This window comes from Eschrichtius robustus, chromosome 11 (genome assembly GCF_028021215.1).
Source record: "Eschrichtius robustus isolate mEscRob2 chromosome 11, mEscRob2.pri, whole genome shotgun sequence".
Lineage (NCBI taxonomy): Eukaryota > Metazoa > Chordata > Mammalia > Artiodactyla > Eschrichtiidae > Eschrichtius > Eschrichtius robustus.
The window spans coordinates 52,099,020-52,116,235 of record NC_090834.1 but is presented as its reverse complement, the minus strand read 5'-3'; the positions used below and the strand labels follow the sequence as shown (position 1 = coordinate 52,116,235).

The window sequence follows — 17,216 nt, the reverse complement described above, 5'->3', positions numbered from 1 at the left end:
TTAAAAGTGCAGAACCTTTCCTGGGTAGGTGAGAGAGACGCAAATGAGGAGTGAACTCGCAGTACTCAGCTTATAATGTGAAGGAAAGGGCCACTAGCCATGGAATGTGGCAGCCTCTAGAAGATGGGAATGCCTCTCAGATGACAGCCAGCAAGAAAGCAAGAATTTAGGTCCTACAACTGTAAGGAAATGAATTTTGCCAACAATCCAAATAAGCAAGAATTAGATCTTCACTTAGAACCTCCAGAAAGCAACATAGGCTGCTCATACACTGATGTTAGTCTGGTGAGACTGATGGACTTCTAACCTACAGAACGGTAAGAAAATGAATTTGTGTGGTAATTTGTTATGACAGCACAGAAAACTAATATGCGTGTAGTTTATGTGTGTGGCTGGCTTCTTTCACTAATATTATATTTATAATACTCCTACCTGCTGTTACATGTAGCAGCCACTCATTTTCATTGCTGTTTAATATTTCCTTGTGTAAATATACTACAATTTATTTACCTATTCTACTGTTGATAGACATTTGGGCTATTTCCAGATTAAGGCTATCACAAACAACGCTACTATGAACATTCTTGTATGTATTTTTGTTGAAAATACATAAATATTTCTATTGTGTATATACCTCGGAATGAACCATAGGGTATAATATGTTCAACAATAGTAAACACTGACAAACAGTCTTCCAGTGTGGTCATACCAACTTACCTCCCATGAGCAATGTACGGGACACTGCCATGAGAGTCTCATACATTTACCAACATATGAAATGAGTGGTCTTTTCAATAATCCTGGTGGGTAGATAGTGGCATTAGGGCTTGAATTTGCATTTTCCTGATGACCAATGAACTGAACACCATTTCACATGTGAACTCACCGTTTACATATCCTCTTTGATGAAATACCTATTCAAGTCTTTTGACCATTTAAAACAATTTGGTCTATTTTTCTTAATAACTCGTGGCAGTTATTTACATATTCTGATTATAAATGCTCTTCCAGATCTCTGTCTTACAAATGTTTTCCTATGCTCTGTTTACACTTTTATTTTATTCATGGTATTTTATTTTAATGTAGTTCAATTTATCAATATGATAAATGTCCTTTAGGATTAGGGCATCTTATATAGTATCCTCCCTATGTATCACTGGATTCACTTTGGTAATTAATATTTTATTTTGGATTTTTGATCTTGTGTTTTATAAGAGAGACTGGACTGTAAATTTCTTTTCTTATAGTTACCATGTCATGTTTTGCTATCAAGGAGATGTTAGTATTGTAAAAGCTAAGAAGTCTTCTCTCTTTTCTAATTTCTGGAAGGGTTTGTGTAAGATGCTAGGTGATTTACAGACATTATTCTTTATAAAACCTTTTGAGTTGTGTACTTATTACCCTCATTTCATAGAAGAAGCTGAGGCCCAGAGGGAGAGGAAATGAACTGCCAGGGTTATGACACAAGAAATAGGTGGCAAAGCCAGGATTCAAATCCAGGTACTTGTGACTCTAAAACTCAGGCTTTTTGCCTATTCCATTCCACTGTGGACTCATGCATGAATGGCTGAGTGAGTTGGTATTCTAGAGGAGTTAGTGTTTCATTCTATGACAGTGCCTAATTACTCCCTGCAGAGAGGAAACACACTGCCAAAGATGACCCCCAAAAAAAAAAAAAAATACAGCTTTGCTTTTGGAACCTCTCATAGCTGACCTTTCAAATATCTATTTCCTAGTGCCCCTTCGCCCCCCCCCCCCCACCACACACACACACACTGTCAGATCCTGGAGCAGAGTCTGGATTAAGAATAACATAGAAGGGCTTCCCTGGTGGCGCAGTGGTTGGGAGTCTGCCTGCCAGTGCGGGGAACGCGGGTTCGGGCCCTGGTCTGGGAGGATCCCACATGCCGCGGAGCGGCTGGGCCCGTGAGCCACAATTGCTGAGCCTGCGCGTCTGGAGCCTGTGCTCCGCAACAAGAGAGGCCGCGATAGTGAGAGGCCCGCGCACCGCGATGAAGAGTGGCCCCCGCTTGCCGCAACTGGAGAAAGCCCTCGCACAGATACGAAGACCCAACACAGCCAAAAATAAAAAATAAATAAATAAAATAAAGAATTATTAAAAAAAAAAGAGTAAACTATTTAAAAAAAAAAAAAGAATAACATAGAAAAAAAACAGATGAAAATAATACTAACTAGCTTTAACTGCATCCTGAGGGCATATCTGATCCACCTTTTCATTCCTTGACAGCATTCTACATAGTTTTTTATAAATAGTAGTCACCCAAGAAAAACTTTAACCCATATCCTTTCCACTATACCATACTTGCTGTAGGTTAATCAAAAGGTGTTGCAATCTTCTCATCCTGTACGCAGCAGGAAAGTTCATGCCTCTTTGATGAGGACGCTTGGTTGACGAAGGGTATAACCCTATGGTTTAAATTTGAGCCATCAAAACTCCATGTCAAGGGTCCACTCACCAACCGTCTTTAAGGTACTCATTTATTATTGAGGGAGATGCACTATTCATTAAATTACTATTTTCTAGAGTAAAACTTATATGACTTTCTGTAACAATTATAAGTACCAAGAGGAGTGAGGGAGCATAGAGGAAATCAAGCATATCCAAGAAAATGTGGTATTTCCAGAAACCCTGGACATTAAGGTTAAGACCAGGGATTTGGCAACAGACAGAACTAATTTATATTTGTTCTCCTTCTTTGCTGTGCAACTTTGGGCAATAACATGAACTATCTAACCTTGGTTTCATTAACTGTAAAATGGGGGTAATAATGATACTCCCTCATAGATATTAGGAGATCTAAATTCTCATCACCATCTTCTTGTCCTCAGTATACCTGAATCCATTACATCATCAAGGATTCATAAGAAGATCTGAGTGTGTTGTGGAGGTGGGCATAGAATGGGGGCATCCATTTATGAGGGAAGGGGCAGAAACAGGGAATTTTAGGAATAGAGAAAAGTGTTATAATCTTATAAAGGGCCAACACTGGGGTTCATTCAACACAGGCCTTTTAGAAATAGGGAAACTCTCTGCTGACCTGGATTTACAGCAACCAGAAACACAGAAACCCCTTCCTGATGACTAACTCAGAGCCCTCCTTAACAGGAAGAGAGGGATGAAACAGTTGAGAAGCCACAGGAACTGGTTAAGAGCTTTGTCTGGAGAGTAAGAACTACAAAGTTAACTTACATGAGAATATATATTTATGTGACAGACGTCACTAGAAGCTACCAAATATCCTGTTTGTTGTAAAGTTCTATTCAGTTCACATTGCATTTTCTCATTATTTTACCCATGAATCAGACTTTTTTTTTTTTTTAAAGTGTGGGATCCATCATCTGAAAGGCCAAATCTGCATTTTTAAGAAAATTAAGGGGGAGTTCCCTGGTGGTCTCCTGGGTAGGTAGGATTCGGCGCTTTCACTGCCATGGCCCGGGTTCAATCCCTGGTTGGGGAACTGAGATCCCATCCCACAAGCCACACCGCATGGCCAAAAAAAATTAAAAAATAAAAATAAAAATAGAAGCATGTACAAGATGTAATCTGAAGAAAATTAAGGGGGAAAAGTATATGAAGTAAGCCATCTGTTCTGAAACAATACAGTTATACAATGTTTTAAAATACAGTGGAAGACACTAGAATGTGATGATACCTTTTAAGAGTCCGTTTTTAAAATAAAGGATGCCATAATGTAAAATACATGAAAGTACAATTTAAAAAATAATAAAAATACAATTTTGATAATGGAAATTCCTTCTTACCTCTTAACAAGCATCACCAAAAAGCATCAGTTTACCATAGAGGATGTTCACCAGCAATAGTCTGGGCTTCCTACTTATTGAGAAAATGGTATAAAAAATGAAGAAAATACATGAGGAATAAGAAAATCTAAAAGATGGCTTTCTTCATCAAGGAAGGACAAAGGTAAAAAGCCATCTCAGGCATTTTATAATCATTTAAAATCAAAAAATTCAGGGTTAAGAATTTAAACAAGTTAGCTATCACAATGTTTGCCTTAATTTTTTTTAGCTACAAGGTAGGATTATGTGGATAGTAGAAAGATGGAGATGCATCTAGTGGGGTTTATAAAATTATAAATTTTAAAATTTGGAGTACTTTTCCTGATGCTTATATTTTGTTCCCGTTTTTCTGACATTAAAATGGCCTTTCTTATATAAAATGATGGCAACAATAAAGAGCGATCAACTTAAAATATAATTTGTATGTGGGTTTATTATTTTTAGACTTCTTACTTGGTGAAATTAAGTTGTCAATCCCATGTCAGGCCCCTGATTTTTTAAATTCTAATGTTGTTGGTCAGGGAAATCTATAAGTCTTGCAGCCTCTGTATGTAGGAAATCACACATGGAAAGGACACCAACACCCAACAGGTTCCAGTGATTTCCAAAGTCCTTTGAGGCACTTTTATATATTTTCTGAAAAATTTAGACCTGAGGAGCAAGGAGAAGGGGTAGTAACTTTTGCAGAACAGGAAGACTGTTTTGCAGAACAGTGTACTGCAGGTGCTAACTAAATGTGAAAAAATGACACCACTTAACTTTTGAAAGATTTCCTACAGTGGAGAGTGATGACTAAAAGTAGGCCGCTGAAAGCTCAGAGCAAGTGGAATTTCAAGGTCCTCAAGCACTAAGAGGGCTGAAAGATAGTGTTTCCACAGATCCCAAAAGCAGAGGTATGGATACTTTATACAAAGTACTCTTTTAGGTAAAAGATAAAGCTTGGCTCCTTGAAAATGTTCCCAACGCTGATATGGTGTTTCTTACACTTGCTGCACTATTTACTAAGGGAAACACACATGCCTTCAGCTTTGAGCGAACTGTCCTAAGCCAGGTGTTAGCAGGACTGGCATCACGGGTGTGGGCCTGCGTGACTGCAGAGTCCCGCACTTAGTATTATGCTCTGCTCTCACTGTCTTTACATTCTAATTTTTGAATGTGGAGCCCCATTTTCACTTTGCACTGGGCCCCACAAATTGTGTAGCTGACTGTGGGTCTCAGGCTGCATGTTCCCCCAAGTTCGGGGCACAACGTACGACAGGCACTTCAATTGTGTTCTTTGATGTGGGGCTTTACCTGGCTAGGGCTACGCAGGCTGCAGAATCTGCTGGCGGAAGAGGGGCAGAGAATTTGTTCACACTGTTGTCATGGCCGCAGCTCAGGGGTCTCGCTCAATTTAACCACAAATCCGCATGCTCTGGGCATCTTCAAACTAGAGTACAGGATCTAAGGTGACTATGATATTCATTCAGCTGCCCATTGGACATTTAACAATGCATAAGTAGTTTTATAGAAATCATGCGGTGTGTAACATGGCAGTAAATGAAACAGGAGGCAAACATTAGACAAAGATACATGTGAGTTGTGGGTTCACACACCTTTAAAGAGAGTGGACTGACGCAAGGGCTTGGTACTACTCTATGCTTGGAGAAAAGAGTAGATAGTTCAATACTTTGAGCCACAGATTTCTTATCTGAAAACTGTGGGAAAACAATACCTACTTAACAGATATTTTAAATCAAATCAAATCAAATTTATGAAAGCCTTTCAATAAAGCCACATGGCACCATAGGTAGGGGCAGAGGACAGCTGGCTTAGGTTCTAGGCCCAGCTCAGCCTCTTATGGGTAAACTTCAAACCTGGTCTCCATTTTCTCTTCTTTACAGTGGGGCTAAAGCTAGCACCTATCTCTTGGGGGGGGGGGGGGGGGGGCGGGGGCGGGGGCTGTGAGAATTATACAAGATAATCCATATAAGGTGCTTAGCAAACTGCCTGGCATAGAATAAGATGCAATTATAATTAGCTGTTTATTATTAGGAAGTATTTTAGAAGAACTTGTGGATGTTTATTATTGTTTCTGTTCTTACTGATTTCCAATAAAAAGGAAAATGGATTTGAAGTCTTAACCTATATTAAATATGGCATTTGTCTGGCTAAATGAGTTTTTAAAAAAACATAGTCTGAGACAATTATCACTACTGAACAGGACGGTTTATTCATCCGATCAAGAAGAGACAAGGACCTCTGTTAGGCAGGGAACCATTTGCAAGCCATGAGGTAATTAGGTAAAATTTTAATTAAAAGTTAAATGCTCTCCAATCTAGCAACATCCATAATTCATTCACTTGATGGATTCAGCAGTTACCGTATGCCAGACCGTGCAGATACAGACTGTAACTGGGCAAATCTCCATTTGAGAGGTGCTCACCATCCGGTGCAGGGGACAGGTGAGTCAAGAGGCGGGCAGTGGAGAGGGTGTGAAGGTTAGAAGAGAGTTTACATGGGGCAGAGGAACACAGAGGAGCACGTGCTTAACTCAACCAGCATCTACGAGTCACTGGTGATTCTCCCAGTACCATCATGTTTAACCTTCATGTTCAATTGATATCAATTCAAATATCAATTTGAATTGATATTCAAGAAGTTCATTCAATAAGTACTTAAAGATTTCCTATAATGTGTCTGGCTCTGTTTCAAATGCTGAGATGAAAGGACCAATGTCCTAAGTTTATTCCCTTGTTCCTAACCTAATCTCATGATTTAGGGTGGAGATTACCTCAATTTTTCCATGCCCTCATCTCTCACCTGTTCTCTCCTGTGAACATTCTGTGTTGTGCCTTTTATTGTTCTGCCCTCTTTTGTAGCTAGAGCTGTTCAGATTGTTCTTGGAAGTAGTAATTTTGGGCTAACAGGCTAAAGTACCTCCTCTGGAGATGTGAAATTTCTGGAAATATGATTACCATGGGGTGGGGGTGAGGATCAGAACCCAGGTTGGTAGAGTGATTCTTGAGTGCCTTCAGGGCAGAAAAGATGCCCTACTAATCTTTTTATTTCCCAAGGCATAGTATAGCATAAGATGGATGGTTGTGGCTCTGAAACAGTTTTCTGGATGAATGAGTGAGTGAGCAAGTGAATGAATGAGGGTCTGCCATTAATAAAAATGATATCTGATTCTAGATCTTGGGATAGAGGGATAGATAAAAAAATGTGATGGTCAATGGTAGGGTCGTCCATGGTACTATTGTCCCTCTTCCTATAGAAATCTAAAATTTAAAAACCTTTTAAAATCGGGGCCAGCCTATGACTTTAGGTGAAGGAGAAACCTCCACCAGATTCCCAATGACTCCTCCTCCTTTCTATTTCTGGCACAAAATTAGCTGCCTGAAGACAAAGCCTTTTGTTCCACAACTAAGGATGCAATTAAAAATGCAAATGCCTGAAAGAGTGCACATAATGCTAATGAGTCTCAAAGTATAAATGAAGAATCAAAATCTATTCCGCTTTAAAGGAGGCAGGCTTAGGAGGCAGGCTCTGAGCAACGGAAGGGGTAAAGGTCCTCCCCTTTACCTAACGGGCCCATCTGGCAGGCTCTTTCATAGACTTAGTTTAACTTAATCCTAACAAGCCTGTGAACCAGGTATTACGTCCATTTTATAAACGAGAAACTCAAGTTTCAGCAATTGGGCAACTGTGAAGTCTGGACCAGATGCCAGGTCTACCTTGAGGAAGTCAGTATAAAGCATAAACCAAACAGAAGGTCTATCAATATGAATGTAACCTCTGCCCCTACAGGATTAACTTCCTCCTCACTGTACTGTAGTACCGTGGGCATGGGCTCCAGTGAGAGACACCCCTGGGTAGAGAATATGGCTTGGCCACGTAGCACCATGTATAGGTTATTTTTCCTTCTACAAGGTTCCTCCTCTGTAGAATGGGGATAATAATCATAATTATGTCATAGCACTGTTATAAGGTTTAAGGTTTAAATGAAGTCAGGAGTAAAGCACTGGTACACAAGCTCTGGCCTCTCAGTGTGGTTCCAGCTGCCTATCCTGACTTTGCAATGCCCTCTCCAGATCTCTCTGGCTTCCCAAGTCTAGACTATCTCCAGACTTTCTGCCTCATTTTGTTAAACTGTTTCAGGTACCTGGTCATGTCTCCCCCAATAAGATTTTAAGAGAGATAAGAAACTCTGAATCCAAGGTGCTACAATACATTGTATTTCTGAAAGAATAAATGATAATTTTGCCAAATAAGAATATATGAGTGAGTGAATGAATGGCAGGCAGTAAAAATGCCATTGTAGGCCAGCCCTGTGCCAAGCACTGGGCAGGGAATGCACACAGGATTGAGACATGTCCTCTGGGGACAGCTGCTGAGAGCATGTTGGTCCAAGGTTGGAAGGGAAGAAGGTAAAAACCTGACTTATAATAAAGTTCACAGATTTCATGGCTTTGCCTTAAATGACCTGGAGAAATCCATAGCCAAGTGAAGTTGGAAGCAGCTTTGCACTGGAGCAAAGTTCCCTGACTGGCTTTATTCCACATTCTTCCTTTGCATCCCCAGGTTACTGACCAGCAGTACAGTGGGAGAAGGAAGTAGAGTGGAAGGATGTGTTACTGTTTAAAGAAGAAGAAGAAAAAAGACCAGGGTCTCTTACTTACATGATGATGTTGCTTTCCCCTCCCACCAAAATCAATCAGGTAAGAACATCTTTCCTCTAGAATGAAAACCCATCAGGATAAAGAATCCTGGGTGAGATTTGTTTGCTCAAGACTTGCTTCAATGTAACTCCCAGTCCTATGTCCCTAGAACAGGACGATTAAGGGTGCTGAGAACGAGAAAATGGATGAAGTTCACCCTGAACCCAGCCCCTACCCCAAGTCCTCTTGCTAAGAGGGTACAGGCTGTGTGTCATGGTCTAAATGTATTATTGAATTAGGCCTCAGTTGAAAGAGGGTCACAGAGTTCAGCAGGCAAATGAAGCAGCCTGAAAGGCCCTGCAGAGCCCGATGTGTCCTGGAAATCCCAGTACCAGTAGGTAGTTCCTGCGTCCTCAGGACACAGCCAGACTCCACACGCTTGGTATTGGGTTTCCGTAGGACTGACTGCTCAAAGGTCTGGCTTATCTTCTAATTTTTTTCTTTCACATCTGTATAGGAAAGAGAGTCTAGGAATTAATTCATCCAACAAATATTTACTAAGGAGACTTCCTTATGCCAAGCACTGTGGCATAAGGCACTAAGGATATAATAAAATTAAGACATTAACTGGGATTTGCAGGTCCAGTATTGATGGTATTGCCATTTCAAGGAGCTTTCCCATGAAGCTGTAATAAAGACCAGAGTGATCACTATTTTAATAGCTGAGTTTTAAATACCAGTGGTCTTCTGGGTAGACTTCATTGTAGGAAGCCTTATAGGCATAATGTAAAGATTAAAATAGGTTAATAAGTGCAAGGCATATAACACATGAGGTATCATAAAAGGACAGCTACAATAATGATCTGCATACTACTTGAATTGCCTGCAGATATGGACAGTGAGAATCCTGAGGGAAGGAGGTCTGTGCTCTTACTCATCTCTGTATCCTTAGCATCTACGGCAGACTGGTATATTGTAGGTAAGTACGTGAAACCATGTTTGTTGAATGAAAGAATCAATGCCCTGATGAATCTATGTGTAAAAACCTTATGTTAAACAATGGGGCAGGAGGCAGACCTCAGCATTTGTTATATTATATAGCCTTTGAAGCAAAAACTGTCAAGGAAAGCAGAAAGTTTGAGTTACCAGTTTAAAATGTGGACTTAGAACCACTGTAAAAAGAGGTAAATCCTTCAAATTCAGAACAGAAAACCATGAGCAGGGGGCTTAGAGCAGCTGAAGAATGCAGAGGAAAAATGCAAGAAATTGCGAGGATAGGGACGCTGATAACACCCATGAGGAAGTGGAAGGGCCACATGTAAGCAAAGCAACCCTTTCTTCTTAGCTGTGTCTCCAACTGAATTCTTTTTAGATTCTGCCTCTGGACAGACCCTTTTGGGGGATGAGAAATGCCTGATGAGTTGACAGAGCTGGGCACTCTGGAGCCATAGAATCCTGGCCTTTCCCTTTGGCTTTCATGGGGTCCAGAGGACTGAAAACATAAAAGGTCTCCTGGAAGTCTATCCTCCTTCCCTTGATGAAGGAAAGCCAAGGCACAGGGAGACTCACCCACTGCTGAGAAAAGTGTCTCGTTCACAAACAATTCTACAGTCTCTCTGTCCTGCAGGGGACAGGTTGCCTTTCTAATAAATGATAAATACCACTGACATTAATCAACTGCTTCGTATGCGCCAGGTATTTAAATTCACCATTTTACTTAATCCTCATGACCACTTTGTGGTATCTTATTACTAATTTCACAGATAAAGACGCTAAGGCCAGAGAGACTGACTTGTCCAAGATCACTGAGCTAGTAAGTGGCAGAACCAAGATTCAAATGTTTGTCTGTCCAGCACAATCCAGCAACCGTGCTCTTAAATAAGCACTGTTCTCTACTGCCTCACACACAGGACCTGAACGTCTAGCTCACGTCCAGTCCCGTTCTGTGAGCTTGGGGGCAAATATTTAACTTCTCTGAGTCTCACTTTCTTCACCTGTAAAATAGAGGAAATATCCCCTGATTCTTCGAGGTGTTGCGAGAATCATACGGGGAAATATACGCCAAACACTAACGTAATGGGTGACCCACAGAAGATGCCTGACAAACATTTCCCTCCACTTCTACTTCCTCATCTATGCCAGGGAGAACCGCCTTCCAAGTTGGCTAGAACACCAAGGGTCTGGGGATCCCAGAGATGCTAACTATAACGCAGTGAAGATGAGTTCTCCTGCCTGTGTACCGTGTCATCTGCATGGACTGCTCCTCCTTGTTTACTCCATCTGCAAGCTGTAGATCACAACCCATTAGTGAGTTATTAAATCAAGTTAATGAGTTGTGACCTCCACTTTTTAAAAAAAGAGGAAGACAGAATGGAAAATAGCAAAGTTTACTGTACATAAAACGTATACTTTAATGAAATTTTTCTTTCAGCTTTATGTGCATATGTATTTACCGGGTCATGATGAATAATGTATTTCTTACTTTGAGTAAAAATGTTTGAAGGCCTCTGGATTAACTCATATAAAATCTTCAAGAATCAATTCAGATATCCTTATATAAGGCAGCAGTAAAGGTTCTCGGCCTTTCTAGAGCTAACTTTTCACACCACACTGCACTGTGATTGTCTTCCCCTCATCTGTCGCCCCCACTAGATGTGAGTTCCTTGGGGACACGAAACATGACTTCTACTGCTGGGTCCTCAATGTCCATTATAGGTCCTGGCACAGAATATACACTCAAAAAATGCTTGACGAATGCATAAATAAATTATAGTAGCTGACTAAACATAAATTCACAAAATGCTCCAAATATGAAGCAAACAAACAAACAAAACCCAAATTCACAACAGAAAGCTTATTCACTTAACTCTCAAAATCGATACCTTTTATTAACAAATGAACATGGGCCAAGTTTCTCTTTTATATTCTTTCCTGGGACCTTTTACTCCCCATTGGTGGACTTACCTGCTTTTCTTTCTTCCCCTCTCCATTCTCCCAGTGTCCTGGGTGCTCTTGCTCTCTTTTATCAGAAGAAAGGATCTCTCTTTAGCCATTTGCACTTCTGTGTGAATTTAATCCCCTGTATCTCTGACCTTTCTTCATAGCTTTTAGATATAAAGGTGCATTCCTATTAGTAGCAGGAAAAGCCTTGTTCTGCTATAGGAATGCATTTAACAACCGATGAGAAGAAGGGGAGTGCATATTTTAGAGGTAGGGAGACCTCAACCTGCCCATATGGGGAGCCCCAAAGTACATGCAACGAAACCCGAAACCCATATTCCAGTGGTTCAGGAGCCCAAGTGAATCTATGGCTGAAGAACTGATAATGTACTTGTGGAGCATTTTGAAAAATATTTTATTCAAATTTTTAATATTTTATTTACTTTTAAGGTTCTACAACTACATATGTTTCACAATGCAGGAAATACACAATACACACAGATCATTAAATCAAATAGATGCAAATCACTAGCATACAACATGTACAGTATTATCATTAGCGACAATCAACTCCATTTGCATGGCACTACCAAAGCACTTCAAGCACCTTACAAAAAAGATTAAAAGAAGGAAAATGATTACAACTAGATTGGTAAATAGAGAGGGTTGGCTCAAGTTTACAACACCGCCTGGCTCAGATGTGCTAGTTCCCTCCCTCTCTCTTCCACACTGTCAGGCAAATAAATCGCCATCACCAGGGAGGACCACTTCTAGTAGGGGAATGAGGCCAACTTCTGCGCGATCCTGAGAAGACGCACTCACTGTCTTGGACACGGTCAGCGCAGGGCTGATGTTGGGAGTGTGAGGTGTGAGAGAGAGAGTGTGTGTGTGCGTGTGCATGTGTTGTGTACATAGGGAAGAGGAGGTAACTCTCCAAGGGAAAGGGTGGTTTTGTGGTGCAAACAAATGTTCTACTAAGTCAGCTAAATTGTTTACTACAGAACAAAGAAGCTGCTTGCTTTCTGGTTTAGGTTTCAGCTTCATGGAAAAATATGAATAGTACTAAAGAAATCCCCTATGAAATCCCTATAGTACAGTTTATCCTGCGTAAAAACCCCAAAGAGGTTTCTGTTTGAATTTCTCCTCTCAGCTAATCTACTCCTTAATCCAAGAGTCGGCCACTGTGCTGACGGAAGCACACTGGGATTCATAGCCAAAGTGCATTCAACAGCTGATACGCATAAGCTGAGCCCTGGGCAGGTGGAGTGATGTGGCACTGGGAGGCAGGACATCTAACTCTGCCACCAAATGGCTGTGGGGTCCTGGGCAAATCCCTTCCCCCCCGGGGCTTCAGTTTCCCCTTCTGCAAATTCAACAGTGGGCCTGGTGATAGCTAAGGTTCCAGCCCTAGAATTACATAAAGCTGAGCAGAATAAAGAGAATAATACTCCAGGGTGTCATTCTCAGATTAAAGAGACATGCTCACCATCTGATGTTTATATAATCAGAGAAATTCTGCTACTGATTTATTCTGAGACAGCAACTAGTTGACTTTCTAAAATAAGCACAATCAACTGGCACTAGTTCTATTCAAGCGATCTGGATGAAACAAGCATATCTATGAAAATCCTATAGATAAAACTGGTGTAAAACAAACAAACAAACAAACATACTGAATCATTTTTAGTAAGAATCCCCTGTAGGCCTTGCCATTTCATTTCATTTTATTAATTAATGAAATTAATTAATTTAAATTAATTTATCACATTGCATGAGAACAAGGCCAGGGGATCTTGTAAGTTCTTTCCCTCTGATTTTACTCTATTCACGGTCCATATCTTTTTCAATTCTATGCCTCTAAAAGTCATTTAGATACTGAGGTCGGCCCTCTACAAGACACTTTTGGTATCTTGTGAAGAAATAATTTGGGAAATTTCCCATGAAGTGTCAGCTATTTTCGAGCCTCATTTAAAAGTAGTTCCTCCTTCCAATATGACCTCCAACTATTAGAATGTTAACAAGGTAACATTCTTTATTACCTTAAGTCTTCATCTCTTTTGTATGTTATAGTTTTATTTACCATTTTAGAGAATAAAGGTCTGATTCTGAGTAACACTACTATTTCAAATAAGTCTATTAGTCTTATATAATAGCATCAGAGCACTTCATTTAATTTTCCTAATCCTCCACAACTTAATTAAAAGGACTAAGCTATTACCAGTATATTTTTGGCAAACTCCTTCCAGTACATTGACATTTTTATGCATTCTATTTTTTAACAAGATACCAACAATATGGTAATGTTTCCTTCCAGTTTTATTCTATATAACCATTCCATTTTTATTAGCTGATTTATCTCTAACCTACTAACCTAATTGGCTTTTCCTAATTTGCTACCCAAGACTAAAACATTTCAAGATTAGAAAATATTTTATATCACAAAGAATAGCAATACAACACAAGTAAGGAGAACAGAAACAGCTACTTTCCATCATATTTGTGACGTCACCACAAGACATGTTCTAGGGTGGTCCTCAATAGTTCCTTTCACAGATTACACAGAAATGTATCAAAATAATCTTCCAAAATGCAGTTGAACAAATTTGGGACATTGATATTCTGGGTTTTTTTTATTTTAAATCTCAGGACTTCTGAGGTACTGGAACTCCCTGGAATAAGAAGGGACTCTATGCTTGTCAGAGAGGCCAGCAAATCAAGGCCTTCGAGAACCTGCCGCCTTCTGGAATCCTGCTCCCTTCTTGGCCCTGCTGTGCCTACCTAATACACACAAAAGATAACTTTATAGCCAAAGTGGAACCAACAGGACAAGTCAATCCAAGTACATAAATTAATGTCTATAACATGCACCTCATGTCAAGAAAAGACAGTGAAATTTCAGATCAGGAGGATATGACCCTAGGTGGGAGTCAGACCAGATCCTGAGGGAGAGAGAATACAGTAAGGATGGGCATGGTTCCTCCACTGATACCTGGATTCATCTGCACCATTAACTGGACATCACTCTCCCCCTTTGGCTGTTAATACTTACATTATTATTATTGTAAGTCATCATTCTTCTTAGCTGAATGATAGTGGAATGAGGAATAGTTTCCAATTGGAATTAGGAAGATTTTCCTAGATTTTATGAAAAACTAGGAATTAATCCTTTAATATGACATAAAATCCTCAGAGAAATATGGTGAATTATTATTATTATTATTATTATTTTTTAAAGAATCAATTTTATTTATTTTTGGTTGTGTTGGGTTTTCATTGCTGCGCACGGGCTTTCTCTAGTTGCGGCGAGCAGGAGCTACTCTTCGTTGCAATGCGTGGGCTTCTCATTGCGGTGGCTTCTCTTGTTATGGAGCACTGGCTCTAGGCGTGCGGGCTTCAGTAGTTGTGGCACGTGGGCTCAGTAGTTGTGGCTCGCGGGCTCTAGAGCGCAGGCTCAGTACTTGTGGCGCACAGGCTTAGTTGCTCCGCGGCATGTGGGATCTTCCCGGACCAGGGCTCGAACCCGTGTCCCCTGCATTGGCAGGTGGATTCTTAACCACTGCGTCACCAGGGAAGTCCGTGGTGAATTATTTTTAAGAAAGAACTGGATACTTCAAATTCACTGAGTTTTTACAGTTTGCAAGTGTACAGTTTTCTGGGGTTTTTTTTCAAGTGTAGTCAGCACTGATGAAGTATATTTTGGGAGGAATATAGAAGGCTTATGCTAAGAGGTGCATGTTATAGTTGAGTGATGATGGATCTTACTCAAGAGTTAACTATAGGGATGAAAGACCACAAGGCATTTCAAGTTCAATCAATCATCTTTTTTCTGGTAAATTAATGAGTTTTGTCAGGCAAGGAACAAGTAACTTTTGTGGTTTGAGAATCAACTGGTAATGAGATGCCACAGAAGAAAGTCATTCTACCAAAACTTTAAGAAAAAAACCACATAGCTCTTTGAGAGAGTACTTCTGATTTCCAATCAATACACCAAAGTTAATGCATAGATGTCAAGCAGGCCAGGAAGCAATATGAGAATATTTTCTTCCCATATTGATGGTAAGCAAATGTCCAGGGCTTTGGCCCACATATTCAATTTAAGATGTATCAGAACTGAAAATATTTCTTCTCATTATTTTTACTACAACCTATGCTAAGAACTTTACCCTGGATCACAACATGGTCAAAGAACTTGTTAAAAGCAGGGGCCTTTAACTAATTTAACATAATTAATGACATTTCAAAAATTTCTTCAGAATGGTTAAACTTAAGGTCTTACAGTGGTGTATTGACGAGCGTAGGTTAGTCAAGAACACGTGTCCCGTTGCTATAAGGCGTCACCTTTGTCTCCCCAAGCTGATGGCTCACAAGTACAGATCACAGTAAGAAATACACTGTTGCCTACCTGACATAGAGAGAGCGTTTCTGATTGGTTCGCAGGGACCCGGACCCGGAGCTCATGCTGTGGTTCATCATCTGCTCTCGTAGGTCATGGATTTTGGCCTCAAATCGAGCGTAATCTGGGAATGGAAACGGAGGTGGCAAATTTGGTTCTGTGCCTTCAGCAAGTTAGAAATACTGCACACTCAAGGCAACCCTTCGTCCCTGTTGTTGGTCCCTTTGCCAAGCCATGGGGAGATGCACAATGCAAGAATGGAGGAACACAGAAGGTTCACTTTCATATTATTTATTTGGAGACATTCACAAGAGGGAAAGAACAAACCAGTTACTTCCCAAAAGGTAACTCAAAAACATACCACCACCAAATCCCAATATATGAAAAGTCCATGGGGGAGAAGGTGGGTGTTTTTATAAATGGGCTACACAAGGTATCCTTGTTGGTGACGGAAATGTTTCCTGTCTTGACTATGGTCATGGATACAGGTACTTGCACGTGTGATAAAATGGCACAGAACTCACTACACACACACACACACACACACACACACACACATACAAATGATTACAAGTAAAGCTGGGAAAACTGGAATAAATTTGATGGATTATGTCTATGTCAACATCCTGCTTGTGATAGCATGCTACAGATTTCTAAAATGTTACCACTGGGAAAAACTGAGTAAAAGGTACATAGGATTTCCCTGTATTGTTTCTTACAACTGCATGTGAATCTATAATTATCTCTAAATAATAGGCTTAATTTAGAAATGAGAGGGTAAAAAACCCCAAAAGTTCATGGGATTACCAATAGTATAGGGGCTGAGGTGAGTCTCTAGTTACCCTCAGCCAGACAGACCAGAGTATCAAGTGTTTGGTGATGAACTGTGTAAAAAACGCCATTTAATTTTGCTAAGTTTTTTTTCCCCCTGGGGGGCTCTTAGAAGCTGATTACTTGGGATCATACCTCAACTTTGCCTTATAGCTTTAATATAAAACATCACATGCCAAACTTCATCAATTCTAACACACACAATATATTTAAATCAGCTTCTCAGGAGATCAGGGTTAGAAAATAGTAAATCTATTTTAGAAACATTCAAAGAAAAAATATATGGGTCAAAAAAAATCAAGGAAATATAATTATTAAAATACGCTATATCATCACAGGAAAAAATTTTTCACCATATCAATCCAATAAAAATAAAGAAAGAAAAATAGGTTTTAAGACACTTAGTAAAACAATGAGCACAGAAAAAGAAATGGCTTTTGATGTTTCCGTGTTCTTGATCCCAACTTGGTCTGTCACCTCCCTGGCACAACTGTGTCTTGCTTTCGGAGAATTTAAAGCATGAAGAATTTTCACAGAGGTCCTCAATACATTTCAGAAAACAATGTGATTTTCAATTCAATTTATTCATA

At 40.0% G+C, this 17,216-nt stretch overlaps 1 protein-coding gene across 11 annotated transcripts in view; it reads right to left on the bottom strand.

Annotated features, from left to right (window-relative positions):
• DLG2 (discs large MAGUK scaffold protein 2) overlaps nucleotides 1–17,216 on the bottom strand; it is a 949,517-nt gene that overhangs the window by 135,765 nt on the left and 796,536 nt on the right. For all 11 annotated transcript variants that reach the window (XM_068554434.1, XM_068554426.1, XM_068554427.1 and 8 more), the window contains one exon: nucleotides 15,805–15,919. In XM_068554434.1, the coding sequence (XP_068410535.1) occupies nucleotides 15,805–15,919 (115 nt within the window). The remainder of the gene's footprint in view (nucleotides 1–15,804; nucleotides 15,920–17,216) is intronic.